The sequence below is a fragment of the Hetaerina americana genome, unplaced genomic scaffold (assembly GCF_022747635.1).
Source record: "Hetaerina americana unplaced genomic scaffold, ioHetAmer1.1.p SCAF_1, whole genome shotgun sequence".
NCBI lineage: Eukaryota > Metazoa > Arthropoda > Insecta > Odonata > Calopterygidae > Hetaerina > Hetaerina americana.
Genome location: NW_027286069.1, coordinates 69,745,024 through 69,763,325, shown reverse-complemented (window position 1 = coordinate 69,763,325; position 18,302 = coordinate 69,745,024). Strand labels below are relative to the sequence as shown.

Below are 18,302 nucleotides of genomic sequence, written 5' to 3'. Positions count from 1 at the left end.
TTAAAATTATAAAATCCCTACGGAAGAGTGACTTAATAGGACTGAGAAAAATACGAAAATATATCTTTTATCTATTGCTGAGGTCAGGTTGAATCGTTTATGCTCTTGTGGAAATCAGAAAAATTTTAGTTCCGTGCAGAAAAGTGATACACACAAAGTTATTTCAAATTTCCCACAATTTTTATGTGAAGATACTAGCGACATTTATTATCCCGCGGTCACTTTTCCAACTTTAAAGATTGTCATTTGTCGCCATTCGTAATTTGAGGTCTTAGGTAAACAAGTAGTTTTCGTGTTGATCAGAGAAATTTAAAAAAATGTCTAAGCAACAAATGTCAGCATCTGAAATAAAGCTAATGTTAAGGAAATTAGATTTCCCCTTCTGTGCGCGGGAAGCCTTAACCCGAGTCGGTAAGTTTAACTTGTATCCAGCGAAACTCAATGAAATATGATTTTTTGTTGAATTGAAGCTAATAAATTGCATTTTATTCACAGAACAGTTCTTTATATTTATGTCTGGGGGAAAATCACCAACTTCAAAAATAATGCAGAGTGCTATGGAAATTACAGCAGAGTTCGTTTTTTGTGAGGTTGATCGAAGAGGGACGAAAAAAAGGGTAATTGCATGCTTTCAATGAATGAATAGTGAAGGAAATACCATTCAGTTATGTGGTGTTTTTGAATTTTTGACATATTGAGTTTATTGCAATGCTATGTCTTCATGTTTAAGGTTACAATGATTTCGTTAGCAAATTTGTGTTATTTCATACTTCCTGGGAAAACCACAAGAACATTTGGGGAGGCATTAATAACTAATACCAATTTTATAGTAAACCTCCATTGTTGTTGCGTAAAGAGCATTTAAGGATCAAAGGCTTAATTTATCTTCGAGTGAATTCCTATACTGTTCTCTTTTTTCCAGCCATTCAGTAAGATTCAAGAACTACAGCTGATGGAAGTTCTGTGCGACCATTTTTTACTCTCTGGACAAAGTTCTAGCGGCGGAGTTTCGGAAAGTGTCAGGAGTTATCTTTTTTCTGCACTTTTTCCACGTTCGCCATCGTCTCCAGCTTCCCCTACATCCTCGAGTACCGGAGGTAGATCCAATCAGACTTGGGAGGCTCGATTGAGTCTTCTCTGTAAACTTGTGTCGTTAGCTGTAGCAACCAGAAATATTCCTTTGCTGGCGACGGCAGGGGCATGGATGGCTCAAGCAGGTGGAGGCGCAACAGCTGCACAAGTAATGTACCAATTAATAAATATTTTATGAAGAACGCCGGATTCTCTTATAATATTACTTTGCAATTTCGGTAGGAATCTTTGACTGTCATTGTTTGCTATTTTGCCTATTGATTTCTAGGTATTCATTCCTAATGGTAAAGTGACTTACTAAGTGGCACATTTCTTAATGTTTTACATGAGTAAACATGACTAGAATATCTATTTGTGATAGAATTCTGGTGGATATGATATTTACCTTAAGAACATGCCTGATGAAGTTACTCCTGCTTTTGATATTGATTCCACATATAGGTTTGCCATTCTGCTACATAACATTTATCTTTTGCCCTGGTTAGATTCCTCAATAGACATGGGTTAATTTTTGTCCCTAATTTTTAAATCTAAAATTGTTAATAGATTGGTGTACACTAATCAACAAGTGTCCCATATAGCCTTGCACAGTGCATATTTTCATCTTATCGTTAACCAACGCCTTGCGTTAATGTTTGATCGTTACCTTTGGCCCCTTGCTTAAATATGTTGTGGGGGTAGATTGAGTGTGAAGAACTATCATTCATTCAGTACTATTTGTTCATTGCAGAGTGTACGCCTGGCCCAGTGCTTAGTGAGGGATTACATAGTTCTTGTTCCTCGCTCAATACCCCATCTTAAGGATCTGCCACTCCTTGCTCCATTGTTTGCTGCTCAGTTTTTAGCTGCAATTTCAGAGATGTATGCCTCAATAGGTAAGTTGAGATTGGAAACAATTTCTCATGCCCAATTAAAACACAAATGAAACTAATAGCATTTGGTATTTATATCGAGCATGGATATTTTAACATCCATTGTTAAAAGGACGAGGCTCTCATCCATTCACAGCATGTTCAATCTGTCAGAGTTCTGTAATCTTTCCAATTCTATTTTTTTATGCTTGTAAAACTGTGCCTTAGATTTTGAAATTGATTGGCTAAGCAATTTATTGTTGCATTTTAAGGTAAAGTGCTTTTGGAGGTATACATTTAAACCAATAGACTGTAAATTTTGAAGATGAAATTTTGAAGTTGAAATTGTCATCTTTGTGAATGTTAAAGAACGTGGCAGTGCCTTCAGTCCACCACCTGATGCCCTCTTGGACATGGTGACCCATTGGGTAGCAGAGTCATCTCACCTTTGCCTTGGCCCCCTTGTGACCACACCTGGATATTCTCAAAGGTCAAGCACTCCTCCCTCTACCGGGTCAAGGGCACCCTCACAGACAGGGCAAGCCTCTCCAAAAGCAAACACAGCTGCTGCCTCAACATGCTCACCCCCATTTGCTGCCCTCTTCAAGTAAGTTGAAATCAGAGTTAATTTTTTCTGCTTTTTGTTAACAGATATGAATGTGATAGCAGTTCAGACCAGTGCATCTGTAAATGCAAGTGATGATCGACTGGCAATTCCTTCTAGTAGGAACCAACTTGGGGGTATTAAATTAGAAATGTAAAGTTGTATACATTTTTGGTAAGGTTAAAGCAGTCCCTTATTAAAAAATTTAAAGGACAGGGAAATTCCCCGAGAATTTTAAAGCTCTTCTGGTAGGCCACTCTAGGCCAGCATAAAGTGGCTAATAAATCCCTGAGTGAGTTTGTGTGGCTTTTATTTGAGAAATGAGCCAATCTTTGCATGGATAATCAAAGTCAAAAATATTTTTGATTAAAAATTTTGAAGATTAATGTAAAAATTAAATCTGATTTCACTTAAGTGACTAGAAATTAGTTTTTTTGATCTTTAAATTTTATTAAACTCATTTCAAAATGTATTACCTACATTTAGCTCCACTATAGTAAGTATTGTGTTTAAATTCCACAAGTCTGTTATCCTATAATATTTACCCTTGAATATATACTCTGGTTCAAACCAGTGTTGTCATGCTATCGGACCAAGATCTGTTTTAATTAATTTCCTAGGATGCTTCATGCCAATTAGTTTTGCATTGATTTTACTCATTATTGTAAAAGGTGTACTTTATATAGTAATTTACCTCACATTTTTTTAAGTTAGATTTAGAAACAGTTGAATGCTCAATTTAAAACCTTGGAAAATAATGTCTTGTCGTTCAATTTTTTTCAATCAGAAAACATTAATATCTGGAAAGCTATTGTATCTCCAGACTTAATGTTTCCTTATCATACCGATACTGTGCTTTATAAATAAAACTAAAAAATAATTTGTCGGAGTTTCTGATTTATTCTTTATTGCTATTTTACAGGTGGTGTATAATTGCTCCCTTGCATTTTTATAAAGCAAGGCCTAAAAAGAGTCATTCCTGTTCCAACTCTGGCTTCTCCAACAGTTACAGTGTTTTAGGAAGGGAAACAATGGGGTAAGAAACTTTTAAGAAAAAAGATAATGTATGTAATCAGTTTTGTTTTGATTATGGATTTAACAATGTTTAAGTGTAGGAAATCTATTTAGGTAATCTGAATGGGTTAAACGAAAAGTATAGGTGATATAATATGAAATTATAAGTTATGTAAGTGAAAATATTGACACACATTAGTTCCTGTATTTTTCAAATATCAGTTCTAAGTTTTCCAAAAATGTAATGACCCCAAAAATCATCTTGCTAAATACTCATGAGAATTTTCTGTTATGCTAATGATAAGGAATTATGATATTGAGCCCTGCAAAATAGTAATTTGGTTAAAACTTGCAGTGGAAACTTTGTGCACATTATTGGAAACATATAGTTGACATATTTTTGATCAGTTGGAATTGTTAAATGGGCTTAAAAGAGGTTTGAAAACGTTACCATTGGTAAACTTTTTAGTGCTTAGGCAATTTTGCTTGATATGCCTGTTAACATTATTTTCTTTAAACATTGTTAATTAATAGTTTTTTGTTGAGATTTATCAACAAGAGTATCATGTTTGAAATTCTATAAACATGGCTTTAGATTTTGAAAAACCCAAATAACCAAATCAAAACTTTACAACTATGAGCATGGGATGTTCAAATTATGGAGAGTATATAATTTTTCTTACTGGAGTAAGGAAAACATGCTCCTCCTGTAATTATCCTACCTAGGTGACCTGCATTTTATCATTTGTCGTCAAATGTGAGAAAGCGCAGGTGTCCAGCTTTAGAAAAAAGCCATAGTAGTGCTCCTATATCTCTTCCTCTTTATACCTTCTAGAGAAAGCACTCAGCAAAACCTTGTTTAAAAGAATTGCTTACTCTTTAAGGCCCCTTAGTGCACTTGGAAGCATTTCAGTTGGTGTGTCATAAGCGCTTTAAGAGAGGAGTGGCTACATTTTAAATAGTTTTTGTTATTTACTCTTCTGCGGGATCGTGACCTCCATCTCACATCACTCATAATTAAAGAGGTCTGCCTCTACTATCCAATCTCCTTCTTACAGCTGGGCTTCAATGGCATGATGACCTTCACTTCTTTTACATTTAACTAAGCCATTAACTGAGCAGTAGCATTAGTTTAGAGAAAAGGTTAGGGAGAGAATAAATTGCTTGCGCCTAGGCAGTTAGTTGGTACATGATTGGCATGACTCAGCTATAAGCCCTCATTTACTCAGCTTGAGGGAGAAGCCCTGAATTGGTTGCCAATCGATAGCATTGCATACCAAAGGATTATCTAATCCTTTGGTATGGAATGGTTTATATATATGAATTATATGTATATATATATCAATATATATATATGTGGGTCGCAGTGGTCCAGGGGGTAGAGCATTGGACTGCTGACCGGAGGGTCCCGGGTTTGATTCCTGGGCTAGGCACTCTGGGCACCTGCAGCTCCACCCTAGCTAAAGTGATTTTTCGGGTACCAGATCCTCCTGGGAAACCATAACCGGCACAGGGAAAGGAACTGGCCCCCCTACCCTGATGTGTGAATTTCACATGCCATGTAGGGCTTAGTACTGGGTGAACTCTACCATCACCTACTAAACCGACCTTTGGGTTGATTACTATGTTTATGGTTTATATATATGTATTTATATATGTACCTGGTTACAGGAAGACCTGCAAGTTATAATTGCATATTAAATTTTCCATTCCCAAGGGAAATTAGATTTCACCCCAGGAATTTCTTCATTATTATCTTTTGTATTCATGTGATTTTGTTGCTTCAGAATGTATAAAGATTCTATGTTCAACTTATTACAAAAATTTTCTAACCAATCATATTTGTTATTATCCATGTATATTTTAGGTATGCTGATACAGCAGGTACCATGAATTCTAAAGAAGGGGAGCCAGCTTTGTACTCACAGCTTCATCTGGCACTTTTGCAAGCAATGTTGAATTTATTCCTTGAGCAGGGTAAGTGCTCTTTTGTAGGCTATTCACTGATAAATCATTCTCATCATTCAACATTTTGTTACACTGTTGGAATGAATTTCTATCTGCATATACTGTTTAAGACATGTATTTTTAGATGGCAGCATCTTGTACCTATGCATCCTATCTAGTTGCATTTTTCTGTCAAGTGAATGTAATTGCTTCTAATGTGGCAGAATGATTCTTGAAAGATGTTACCATAATATATCTTTAAATGGAATATTTTTTATAATTAACAGAAACTCATTCAAATTGAATCATTCATAATTAACTTGGGGTCAATTTTCATAAAAACATAATCTCAGAAATGGGCATAATATTATGTCCTACTCTTTCAAAAATTCCCCATGGGAATTAGCTCCATTCTTGTACTGACCCTTAATATCTCTTCATGGTACACATATTCATCTTTGGATGACTTTTGACTTCACTTTTGGTTTGGAAAAATTCCATTTGTCTCTAACACATTTAGCAATTTTGTTCGTCATATCTCCGTATATCATTCACGGCAAATGTTACTTCTATGTGCTTCGCATCTGTTAATTGGAAACATGGCACGTAAACACATTAATTGTGAAGAAATATCAGCTATTCTTGATGAATTCAATGGTGAGAACAATGAGTCAAATAATTCAGACACTGATGTGGATTATGAACCTTGGAGTCATGATGAAACAGGTAATTATTTTCCATTTCAAAGTTTTCTTTTCTTTATATTTTATATATTTCATTGCTGTTTTGGTAGCTTATTGTAACATTGTATAGCATCTCTGAATTCACTAAATTAAATTAGTGTAGCTTTTATCTATGAAATACTTAGATTGAACCAGATTCTGTATGTGATAGTGATAATGATTTGCAGAGAATTCCAAAGAGAACCCGATTGGAGGGACTGCTTGAGTAAAGGGAAATCTGAAATGTCAAGTAAAGAGGATGAGAGTGTGAACAAGGGTGTGTACTTCCTATTAGGGGTGGAAAGACAGACATTGAAGACGGATAGCAGGATGTAGATGATCTGCCCAAAATTCCTGTATTTGATGGCTGGCATAATATTGTGAACGACTAAGAACTCAATGAATCAAGTGAGAATTTTGATTTTTTTGTTACCTGTAATGTCATGATAATGGAAGTACAAACAAACCTCTATGCTAGGCAACATAGCTAAGAAGATGCCAGAAAGAATGCCATCCATGTACAGCTGAGTGCTTAGATGGAAGACAGTCAATCTAGCTGATAAGAGAAGATTTTTAGCCATTTTAATAATTATATCACTGTCCATTGATTTCTTATCATTGGAACCAAGATCCTGTGCTTTCCTGTAATGTATAGCTAAGTTTTTCCAAGAAACTGATTCTTGTCAATTTTATGTAATTTCCACCTTGCTGTCAATCATCAGCAACATCATAGAAGTGAAACAGGACATGAACCTCTCAAAGTGGAAAGTTTGCGTGATAAGTTTCAGACAGCTTATCAAAAAAGTGGAGGCCTAACCATAGATGAAAACAGATGTTCCTTTTGAGAAAGATTTCCTTAAATGGTAATCTACATGCTAGAGAAACCAAATAATTATGGTGTAATAATAATAAAGCTTTAAATCTGTGAAAGGTAGAAACTGAATGGATTTAGAATTTTTACATTTTCTGTGGTGGAGTGGTAAATGCTGGTCAGACTATAACACAGCACTTTCTGTTGCCAACAAAGTTCCCACAATATACAGATTGTACTCCAGCGTTGCATATTTTAGAGAATGAGAGCAACTTTGGACTGGACTGGTTTGATCAATAATGGATAACCATTAAGGATTACTGTGTGATGTGATAAATGCCAAATTAGTCCATGGGAAATCAATTTTTCATAGATTGGGCAGCATTTTTGGTATTTTGATGGAAGGATAAGAGAGATATCTACATGGTATCAGTAAGATGCCAGAATGAAATGATTACCTATACAGACAGGAGGATAGGGGAAAAGAGAAAGCCTGCAACTGGGGTTGCTTAAAATAAAAATAAATTGACCTCAGTAATCAACTATTAAGTTACAACAAATTATTTTTGCACAAAGCTTTAAAATGGTGAGACTACCTAGCTTTTAATTACATTTTAATGAGTTTTGTGAAAACTACCATTATGTTCAATCAAAAACAGTTAATCAGTGTCTGTCTTCAGAATTATGCAGCAAGTCTGCATTTAGTTGGTGATCATAGAAGAGGATCCAATGTGTGCACCCTATGCAACTCAACTTTGATGGCTGTCTGATTAACATCATATATAACAGATATATAATTTTGGAAAAGTTACCTATTCCACCAAGCAGAAAAATGGACACAACATGTGTTTTGAGAGATGAAAGAAAGAATAGGTGTCTGTCATCCTACCTATGTAGTGCTAGCAAAATGGACTTAAGCGTAATCTATGCTTCAGGATACATGGATCATTCAGTTAGTCCTCTGGAAAAAGTAGTACACCAAAAATTTTGAGTATATTTTTTTAATTTTCAACATAATCTCCTTTTAGCTTGATACAATATTTCCAGTGTTTCTTCAACGTTTTAAGCTGTCCAAAAAGTACGATTTCAGAAGGTTCTCAAAATAGGCATCAGTATTGGCGACTTCCTTGTTTGACAAGAATTGTTTTCTGCTGAGGAATTTTTTCAAGTTTGGAAATTTAAAAAAATCACTGGTAACCAAATCTGGTGAATATTGCAATAATTTAAACTTAAATTTTTGCCATCAAAACTGCATGCATGCATTGTCTGAATGGATGAGAAGTTTTTACTTTGTCAAATGAGGATAGTTTTTCTTGATTTCTTTGCTCTACTGGAGCAATAATTTACGCATAATACTCTCCGTTTATTGTTTGTCCTTTTTGCAAGTCATTGATGTAGATGATTCTGCGTGCATCCCAAAAAACTGTAACCATCCCCTTGTCAGATGATCTCACCACCTGCGGCTTCTTCAGAGCTGATCACCTTTAGAAACCCTCTGTTTTAACTTCCTTTGTCTGTGGAGTGTAGTAGTATCCATGTTTTGTCCACATTTATGTATTGATACAGAAACTCGTCAGGATTGAGACAAAAGTGCCAAACCACCATTAAATCTACCGCACAATTTATTCTCCACTGGGAGCAAACGTGGCCCCTGTCTTGCCAAGATTTGTTTTTTTATACCCCTTTATTTGTGCAAAATTGAAAACACTACACCTTGTGATATGCCTGTGGCCTCAGCTATTTTGGGAACTTTGATTTATTAATCATGCAAAATCATATTTTGGATTTGGTCAGATTGGGGGTCTTAACTCCCAAAACATGTCTCCTCATTCAAAACTCCCTGCCACCTACTCCTGACTAGTAAAATCTCAAAGAACAAAATTTCCCAAAATACTAAAATCCCAAAATTGATTATTCCAAAATTTTTCGTTACAAGCATTTATTGTATCAAATAATTCAGAAAGTCATATTTTAATGGATGGCTTGTAAGTAATTAAGAATTAAGTCATCAATTTTGTACGAGGGTCATCCGGAAAGTAGTACCCGTTCGTGAAATAAAGACACAAAAGTAAATATTAACAAACATAAAAAATTTTATTTGAAAGAGGATACTTTAAACTACTTCTCAACATAATCTCCAAGCAAATTAAGGCATTTGTCATAACGTGTGACAAGTTTCTGTATTCCTGCTGCATAGTCCTTCGCCGCCAGCTCATTGAGATACGCGAGGGACCCATCTTGCACAAATTTTTGCATAATGCAGATGGTGTTTAACAATTTCATGAACAATTGTTCGAGAAACATTGGGAAAATGCTCACAGATGTCATCAATTGTGACGCGCCGATCGTTCCTCACGAATTCGTCAACTGAGCTCACCAGTTGGTCTGTAATGACAGACGGTCTCCCCGAACGCTCATCGTCGTGTGTGTTCCCCCTCCCCATGTTGAAGTTGCGACACCACCGCCGAACAGACGACTCGTCCATTACATTGTCTCCATACACCTCCTTTAATTGGCGATGAATATCACATGGGCGAACGTTTCTTGCATTGAGGAATTTAATCACTGCCCTCACTTCACAACTGGCGGCGTTCTCAATTTTTTTAAACATTGTAAACAATCACAGAAACAACACAGGCAATGCTAGCGTCACGCAACTTGGCTCAGAGAAGGCAGACAAGCCACTGAAGCTATCTGACCTCGTCCAGCGGCTACTCGCGTCGTCAGCACTTCATGCGGCACGAACGGGTACTACTTTCCGGATGACCCTCGTATGTTTTCTACTTAGAAACAATATCATATGAGCGATCTTCGACATGTTGCAGCTTGGGTGCCTGAATTTTCTTTATTCTCCGACCGGAAGATAATTGATGCAACATGGTCTCGGTGTCAGCCTGCTCCTGAATTTCTGAAAGGAATTATAAATACTTGTGTGCATTTTACCTCCAATAGTCGAAAAATCATTATGCTGCCCCTTGGAAAGATTATTTGATCTAAGCTTTGTCTTCGTGCTTCATATAAATTCCAAATTAGAGGGTAACAAGCTGCTGCAGCTCATCGCATGCCTCAAGCACGCTAACCCAGGATGTAGTTTACCTGGGATAATATCAGTCCTTATTGTGCTATAGCTAATAATATACAGGTACCTTGAAGTAATCAGACACAGGTAGAAAATCTTTGGGTAGTTTATCAGAAAGAAGATCGAAAGTAGAAATTACATAATCAACAGGTACAAAGGCTGTTCCAACCATCAATTGTACTGCTTTTGTTATGCTTCTATCCTCTTCGTCATTGTACTGGTTTTGTAGCCAGTTAAATTTGATCTGCCTATAAATGTTTTGATGTAGATTCAAAAAGAAAGCCCACACATTGCCTATGTTGTGCATCTTAGCATTTATTATAGATGACTCAAAATCAGTCATCACATAATCGAGTAGGGGCACTTTTACTTGGAGCTGTTGAGTGTGATGTAGTCTACTTCCAGTGCCTTAGAGTATGCCCATATCCTGTGTGCCAAAAATTATGATTCGACCACATTGTAATCAGTAATTTGGATCCTCATATGAATCATATATAAGAAAATTTTCATCTGTACTGGGTATCTTGATTTTTCCTGGTATCTCTCCCAAGTCGGCTATTGTACGTGGCGCAGCAGGAAGATCCCTTAAATGCTGCCTCTGTGTCATTTTACTAATGTTGGCTCCATCAGGAAGTTGGGACAGGACTCCTGCTGGAACATCTTGAAGGCTTCTGAAAATTTGTGTTGGCAGAGCTCCTTTGGTTTTCCTCTGCTTTTTGCTTTATGGAGACGATTACTTTCAAAGCATTGACTTCTTCTCTCTCTGGAGTATGCAAGTGTCCAGAGCATTGCTTTTTAATTAGTACTCCAGGACCAGCAGGGATCGGGATGGTGTGATAGTTAACATGCTGGCTTTCCACCCAGATGTGGGTTTGAATCCTGGAGGTGGCAAATACTTTTCAATGGTATCCTGATATCTACTTGAGATGCTTTGTGCAGAGCACTTTGAATGAGCACGCCCCCCCTTGGATGGGACTTTAAGCTGCGGACTCCTGGGTGCCTTTCGTTAAGAGTAGGCTAATGCCGATGCCGGGTTTCTCTCCACCCTTCATTCTTTCCTGTTCATTCCTAATAGCACAAATGATCTCAGCTGTTGGTCGCCTCCCCTAAAAACTAATACTACTATGGAAGATACTTAGAGAAAAAATATGCTATATAGTTTGAAAGTTTCATATTTTAGGAGATATAATATTTTGGGATTTTGGATTGGGAGAAATATTTTGGGAGTTAGGACCCCCTACCTTTTGTCAATTATTTTGGAGGAAGTCACTGCCATTGGACAACCCAAACGATATTCAGCATTTTTGGATGTTCAAACTTATTTACACAATTGTGAACAGTCACAGATACAGGAGCAGAAATGCCATGAACTTCATCCAACTCAGTTTGGATCTCCTCCTTAGAAGTATGTCATCATCACACACAATTCATTTTTACCATTTTTTTAAAGAAACAAAAGATTGTTGCTACTATTGACTATGATAATGAAACCGCAAAATGGAGGTAGCTAAAACTTAAAATGGCAGTCTAGTGAGAGATAAGGCTTACTTAAGTTAATCTTTTCCCGTACTACGAGTGCCATCTATTGGATTTTCTAAGGAGTTATTGAACAACCCAATAATATTCCACTCCAAGAGATTTTTCCTGTGGCTATTATAATCAATTTATGTGATAAATTACTTCACATAAAACCTTTTTATTTATTTAGCCACTTCAAACGATATACTTCAGCCACATAAAATTTGGATTTAAATTTTCTATCTCAAAGAAAATTATGTAAAGAGAATTTTTTAAAGAAGTATTTGATTTTAAATGTATTACAGGGTAATCTTTTTCACTCTCTGAAAGATAGAGCAATATAAATCAAACTTCAGTTTTAACAATGATCTTTTCAATGCAACAATTTCAAAGTATAGAAATCTTTCGCCTTGACTGAGATCCCAGTCAAGGCAAATGATTTTTACACTCTGAAATTGTTGTATTGAAATGCACATTAGCTGATGACTCCGTTAAAAGATACTGTTGCGACATCTCTTGCAGTTTCTTTGGAATTTTAAAATGGTGTAAAAACAATGATAAAATGATAAGTTGTCACAATTGAAAAAATCTGAATAGTAGTCATTTTGGCCAGCACTGAGTGTGCAAAAGTGGATTTAAGGCTCAGCAAGCCAAGTGTTAGGATATTTTCAAAATTCTGTAGGGTAGTGTGATTAAACAAACATGAAGTTGTGACCTTGGGTCAGATATAAAATTATTTGCTGGCAAGAATGTGTATGTATTTATCTGGCTAAATATTTTTACCCCTCAACTGTTAGTATGTGTACTCAAATATTGAAAAATTAATTTTTGTTTTATAACGTGAAATATTGCCATTTAGGTGGAAACCCAGGAGACTCACCGCAATGCTCAAGCCCAAAGATGTCTCAACAGCCACGAAAGCAGCAACAACCTCAGCAACCAATGGTGAGTCTTTTATGCCATATTTATCCACCTACTTTGGCTCCCCATCTAATGCTTTTATGGTAAAATGTCTTGTTTAACAACCTATCCTGACTTGTGGCTGAGCATCAAGCCATCAAGTACATCCACCAAAATGCAGATGTAGGGCTGACCTCTAGATTAAGTGGTCAAAATAAGCCTGTGAACTTAGAAAATAAGCAGTTATGGATAAGGAGTTGTGGTACTGGGAGGGTGTAGGAGTCAATCCAAGGGATGACCTAAACATGTTAAGATGGACTCAAAGCATTTTATACTTGATTAAATGTTGAAGACTTTGATAAGGAGGAGAACATGAGGCTAATAAGTAAGGGGTAGTAAAAGGAAATGCATACTGAATGGAATGGAAATTATGTGAAATTGAAGAAGGGTTTCTTGTAGTATGGGGTGTAAGGTTTTGTTTTGTTAGTCGAGGCTAAGAAATGTAGAGTCATTAAGTTTGTATCCATCTAAAATCTACCTTAAATGGTAGACAATCGAATAATAATAATTTTGAGGATCCCGTGACCTGGAGATCTATTGTCACCATTTACACAGAGTATCAGTAGCCCTCTTTCATATAAATGAGTGTGAAAAACAAAGTGAATCTCTGGGTGGGGACTAGAAAGATGAAAAAGATGAGAGGGTAAGTCAGATGTACCAATCAATTTACAAGAAACTAAGAATGCTGGGTACACTGGGTAACTCAAGGAATTTGATAGGTAATGTAATATAAAGGTATAGATGAGGCAAGTGAAGTTAAACATCTTGTGTATAAGTGAAATGGCATGAACAAAAAGGAGACTGGGAAAGTGGTTGCTAATTGGTAATTCTCCCTGGCTAAGTAAATGAAAATGCCTGAGTGGACATAATATTTGGAGGAATGTCACAATGAGTGTTAAGATCTTCCTGCTGCCCAATGAATCCACATGGTGAAGATAACTACAAAATTCATACATACTGTAGTGATGCAAGTTACATGGCAACCTCAGGCTATGATAGTGGCAATTTAAAAGGTCTGTTTGGTGATATCATGAAAGTAATAAGTAATGTAAAGAGAGAAGAAAACCTAATAATTCTGGGAGATTGGAAAGCAATAATCAGAGAAGGCAAAGGATTCGTCGATCTTTATTAAGAGGAGAATAATTTATGCCAAAATTTCAATTGGAATCTTAAGGTTTGTTGTATGAGCTCATCACACATTCACTGTGGGAATCAATGTAGATACATGAGCATACTTCACATCAGCAACAATAGTAATTGCAGTACAGACAGGAATTAAAATCTTCAGTTGACTAACAACCTTACATGGTACCCAATTTAACTACTATGGGCACAAGGATTTGTGTTCTTATTAACTGTAGAAGGGCTAACCGGAGTAGTCCTGGCAATTACTTGTGGCATTGTAGGATACTGCAGAAGGAAAAACATTAGGGAGATATAGACTAGAACTAAGATGCGGAGATGGAAATGCAAAAATGAAAATGGAGGAAGATTGTGGAGTAAAATTTGTGGTGACAGATACATTATTTTAATACTGCTTATAAAGATTGATAGACTAATGCATTAAGAAGTACATGCTTCAAAAAGTGACTGGTGATAAGTGCCTAAGGAGGATACGGTCAAGAAGAAGAGGGAATCGAATTGGTCACATCTTGGGGCATAGTAATGCACTACAGAAGGAAAAGTAGTCGGTCATAATTGAAGAAAAAGGAAAAAAAAATCTCAAGAGGAAGGCTAAGGATGAGTTATAAAGAAGCAGGTCAGTGAAGAGCTCAATTTAAGGAACCATGAACAAATGAAAAGGTTGATGGGCAACAGAATAGCTTAGAAAGCTGCTTCAAACCTGTCCTCAGATTAATCTATTATGATTATATCTATAACCTATTATGACCCTGTCTTCAGTTCAGTCCTTCCCTCATAGTCATGATAACTACATAATTCATGGCAAATAAGTAGCACCCAATCTTAATTATTTTTAGTTTACTGTATAAATCTAAACTGTGATGTGTTGCTGAAAATAAAAGCCTTGTCATACTGGATTTCTTATATTCCATTTCTCTATGTTAACAATTTCTTGTCTTTCAATTTAAATTATATACAGTTGATATCACATTAGGATACTCTCCTTTGCAGAACCTTATTTTCCATTCAATTTTTTGCGCCGAGAAAGAGTTTAATTTTGCCATAAAGTGGATGTCTCACAGCAGCAATGAGAACCATTTTGAAAGTATGTCTGCACTTATAATTGGCAGGTACAGTATGTATCATTGCAGATAATGATTGACCTTGGTTCACCCGTTCCAGAGAAGAATGATTGTAGGTTACTAGTGACAACCTTGTCGGGCTGATGAGATTAACATTTATGACTTAGATGTTCCTTCCGTCCTTATCCCCCCAAAAATGCATCCTATTGATGTATTCCTCAGAATATGTATATATACTCACAGCTACGCAGAGCAACGAACTGCATAGCAATTTCTGTGTTCCTAAGATCTTTTCTATGCTTACCAATACTTCATTTTATATTTGCAATCATTTAATATGGGGGTATACATGTAGTATTAGAATTAATATTCTTTGGAATGATGTGGAGTATAATGAAAAAAATAGTAAGCTCTTAAATCTTTAATCCAGACATGCAGGAAAATTAAATGAAAGCTTTTGAAAATTGAATGAATTTTGTGAAGGGAGGGGTAAGGCAGCCTCAGCCTACCAGATTATATTGGGTAAAGGAATCTTGTCCCTGTTTTGTATACATACATATTTGTTCATGAATTAAGTATATTTGAAATATTTTAAGATGAGATTAAAACTTCATGGGCACAAAACAAGGTTTACTGGCCAAAAAGTGTCTGGGAAATATGAGAATTAAAAAGTATTTCTGGTAATATTCTGCAATGTTTATTATTCATGCAACTTAGCGGTGAAAATCAGCTGAAAAAGAACAATCATACCATTTCACAGAAGGTTGAATTGGTATTCTGGCTTTCACCAATTAATGGCATCATCATCAGGCATAACCAATGATACCATAAACTGGTGAAATGTACTGACCCAGTAAACTTTCTATGGGTTAATGTAATTTATTATTAAATGGATATGTGATGAGTTAAAGCCTGAAATACCTAATATAGTTTATTTTAGGTGAACACTTCTATGAATTTGGAAAACCCAAATGCGCACATTGAAATAATATATTTCTTCCTGGTAAATATAGAGTTATATTGGGTGAAGAGGTTAGTAATCCATTATGCAATAAGGTATTGATTCATCTAAATGTGCCGTCTTTTTTTTTTCTAGCCTTCCCAATTGTTGCCGACACAGCAGCCCACTGTGACACCAAACGTAGAAGTGATATCAGCATCTCATATGCGATCAATTGCTGATGAGGTAGAGATTCACAGGAGAAGGATTTTTGCCAGTGTAACAGATGAATTAGATGCTGAAAAAGATGCTGTTGTGCAGTTGGCATTGGATCGACTTGGGCAGGCACTTCAAGTGTCGCTAGCAACTGGATGCCTTTATGGGGATAGACGTAAGCATTGTTTTATGAATTGTTTCGAGTTGAATGAATACCTAATAGCTGTATTAGGATCAGGATAGCCACGCAGTTGGGAAAAATCAGGAAAAAGCCTGGAAGTATCAATTTCTTCAAAAATTTGGAGGAAATGGGATAGAGGGCCATTTTGTTTGAAAAATTTAAGAGTTTCATGTGTGAATTGGCAATTCCTGATGAGGACGATGTCCCTTTTTTTGGTAATAGTTTAATGCCTCTTGTAGGCCCTGGCAAAAGCTGAATCTATACTTGGACTCTCTACATTGATACCAGTGACACATGAAACACTGAGTGATGATCAACAAAAAATACACCAGCAGATCCCACCAGGGTCCATCAAAAACTACCCCAGCTCAGTATGCAAAAAAATCAGATTGCAAAAAATGGGAAAAATTTGGGGAGATAGATGAAATATTTGTTCAGGGAATTCTGGAAAAAATTATGGATGGGAATCCTGAAAATGAGTGGCTACCCTATAGCATATGGCTGTGTGATGCACCACAAGTGGTGATTTCACATTTTCAATACCCCCTCTTCTATAGTTTATTTATTACTCCTTGAGTTAGTCATAACCTCAATGTATCCTTTGTGTTTGGACATTACCAGCATATTTTCCTTCTTTATCCATTTTTTCGAGTCCCAGTCCCAATGTTTATGACTACATACTTATGATTAACATGTTTTTGGTACCTCTGTCAGTAAAAGATAAAAATTAAAATTAATTTAGGCCTGCAAAAGGCAAAATATAAAAGAAACAAGTGCACAAAGAATACTTCTATGAAAAAGGTGAAAATCATACTGGTGGTGATTGGAATGACTCAGAAAATTTTATTGAAAAAATCACATGAATGCTAAGTACTTATTTTGTTCCATGGCATAACCACTGCACTTGCATTTATAAAGCTATATTTGTTTGTTACTACATCAGCTGTGATATCACAATATTTACCTTAATTGTTGTGTTATCTACTCATATTTTTTTAGTTTTGAAGTATACATCTGGATTGAATATATTTTTAGGTGAACTTCTGGAAAGGCTGTCTCTTCTTCCAAAGAATAGGCTTACTAGCATAGTCATAACCAAGCATCTATGTCAGGAAAGATCATTATCTTACCATATTGACTGAAAATTAAGGTAAGAGACTTTATTTATTCTTTCTTTTATTCAGATATTAATTTTTTATGCTAAGGAAATGCTGCAAAGTTACATTTGAATGAGTATAACCCATAGGAGGATGTCTGTTGCATTTATTAGTACATATTTGCCTATTGAATTGTATCTTTTCATGTGTTTACCCTATTTTGAATAATTCTTTTGTAGATGAACGAGCTGGATAACCTTTCTGAAGAAGTTTATTGAAGTGACCCCATGTGAGGAGGTAGTGGGAGACCAATTGTTGTAATTATTTCACCGTGTATGACATCTTCTAGCCAATCAACATATGGCTGCCCATGAACATGATGTCACTTATTGAGCAAATTTTCTCAATCAGTGTTAGAAGATGGTGATTAGGACTGGGAGCAATCTTTTGTGTGTAATTCATATCCAGAATATTCAATCCCAAATGAAATAAAAATTATTTATAAGGCACTGGGTTAACAATAATGTCCATGTGTTACGATGATATGAGTGGGATGAAGAGAAGAATCAAATTATGTACCTGATCTTATTTAAGTCTTAAAAAGAGCATTTTTTAAAGGTATCAATTTATGAAATTTGGCCATGATTTGCAATGGAAGTATTCTTACATTATTTTACTTTGGATAACTTGATCTTAATTGGGTTTTTTCTATGGACAATTTGCAAAGCATGCAAAAGTACTGTTTGCATCTTAATTAACCTAGTGGTATGGATAAATTTCTTATCCATGAAGTCACTTGTTCTGTGAAAGATGTGAGTTTTGCTGCTTTTCAAGTATGCAGGCACATCTTCAATCAAACATTTTGTAATATATTTTGTAAATAATAAAATTTATATTCATATATATCTATATCATTTTCTTCACAGCATTTTATCAATTTTTTTCTTTTTTATTATAAATAGCAAAGTACTTAAATGAGATGACAAGGTATTTACACTGGCAAACATTGAACCATTGCACTTGATGAAGTAACACATATAAATTACTTATGTTCACATAAGCCTTT

General features: G+C 35.7%; 1 protein-coding gene across 2 annotated transcripts; it reads left to right on the top strand.

The window, feature by feature from the left end:
- The first annotated feature begins 257 nt into the window (after window positions 1–257).
- Window positions 258–18,068, top strand: LOC139685974 (integrator complex subunit 15). Of its 2 annotated transcripts, XM_071583101.1 has the most exons (12): window positions 258–411; window positions 496–617; window positions 923–1,240; window positions 1,823–1,967; window positions 2,313–2,550; window positions 3,470–3,583; window positions 5,429–5,538; window positions 6,136–6,234; window positions 12,498–12,583; window positions 15,899–16,133; window positions 17,175–17,289; window positions 17,476–18,068. In XM_071583101.1, the coding sequence occupies exons 1-11, from the start codon at window positions 318–320 to the stop codon at window positions 17,279–17,281; spliced, it is 1,668 nt and encodes a 555-aa protein (XP_071439202.1). In that variant the 5' UTR covers window positions 258–317; the 3' UTR covers window positions 17,282–17,289; window positions 17,476–18,068. The 2 variants fall into 2 exon arrangements, with proteins under 2 accessions (XP_071439202.1, XP_071439203.1); XM_071583102.1 differs by lacking the exon at window positions 6,136–6,234.
- Window positions 18,069–18,302: the final 234 nt, after the last annotated feature.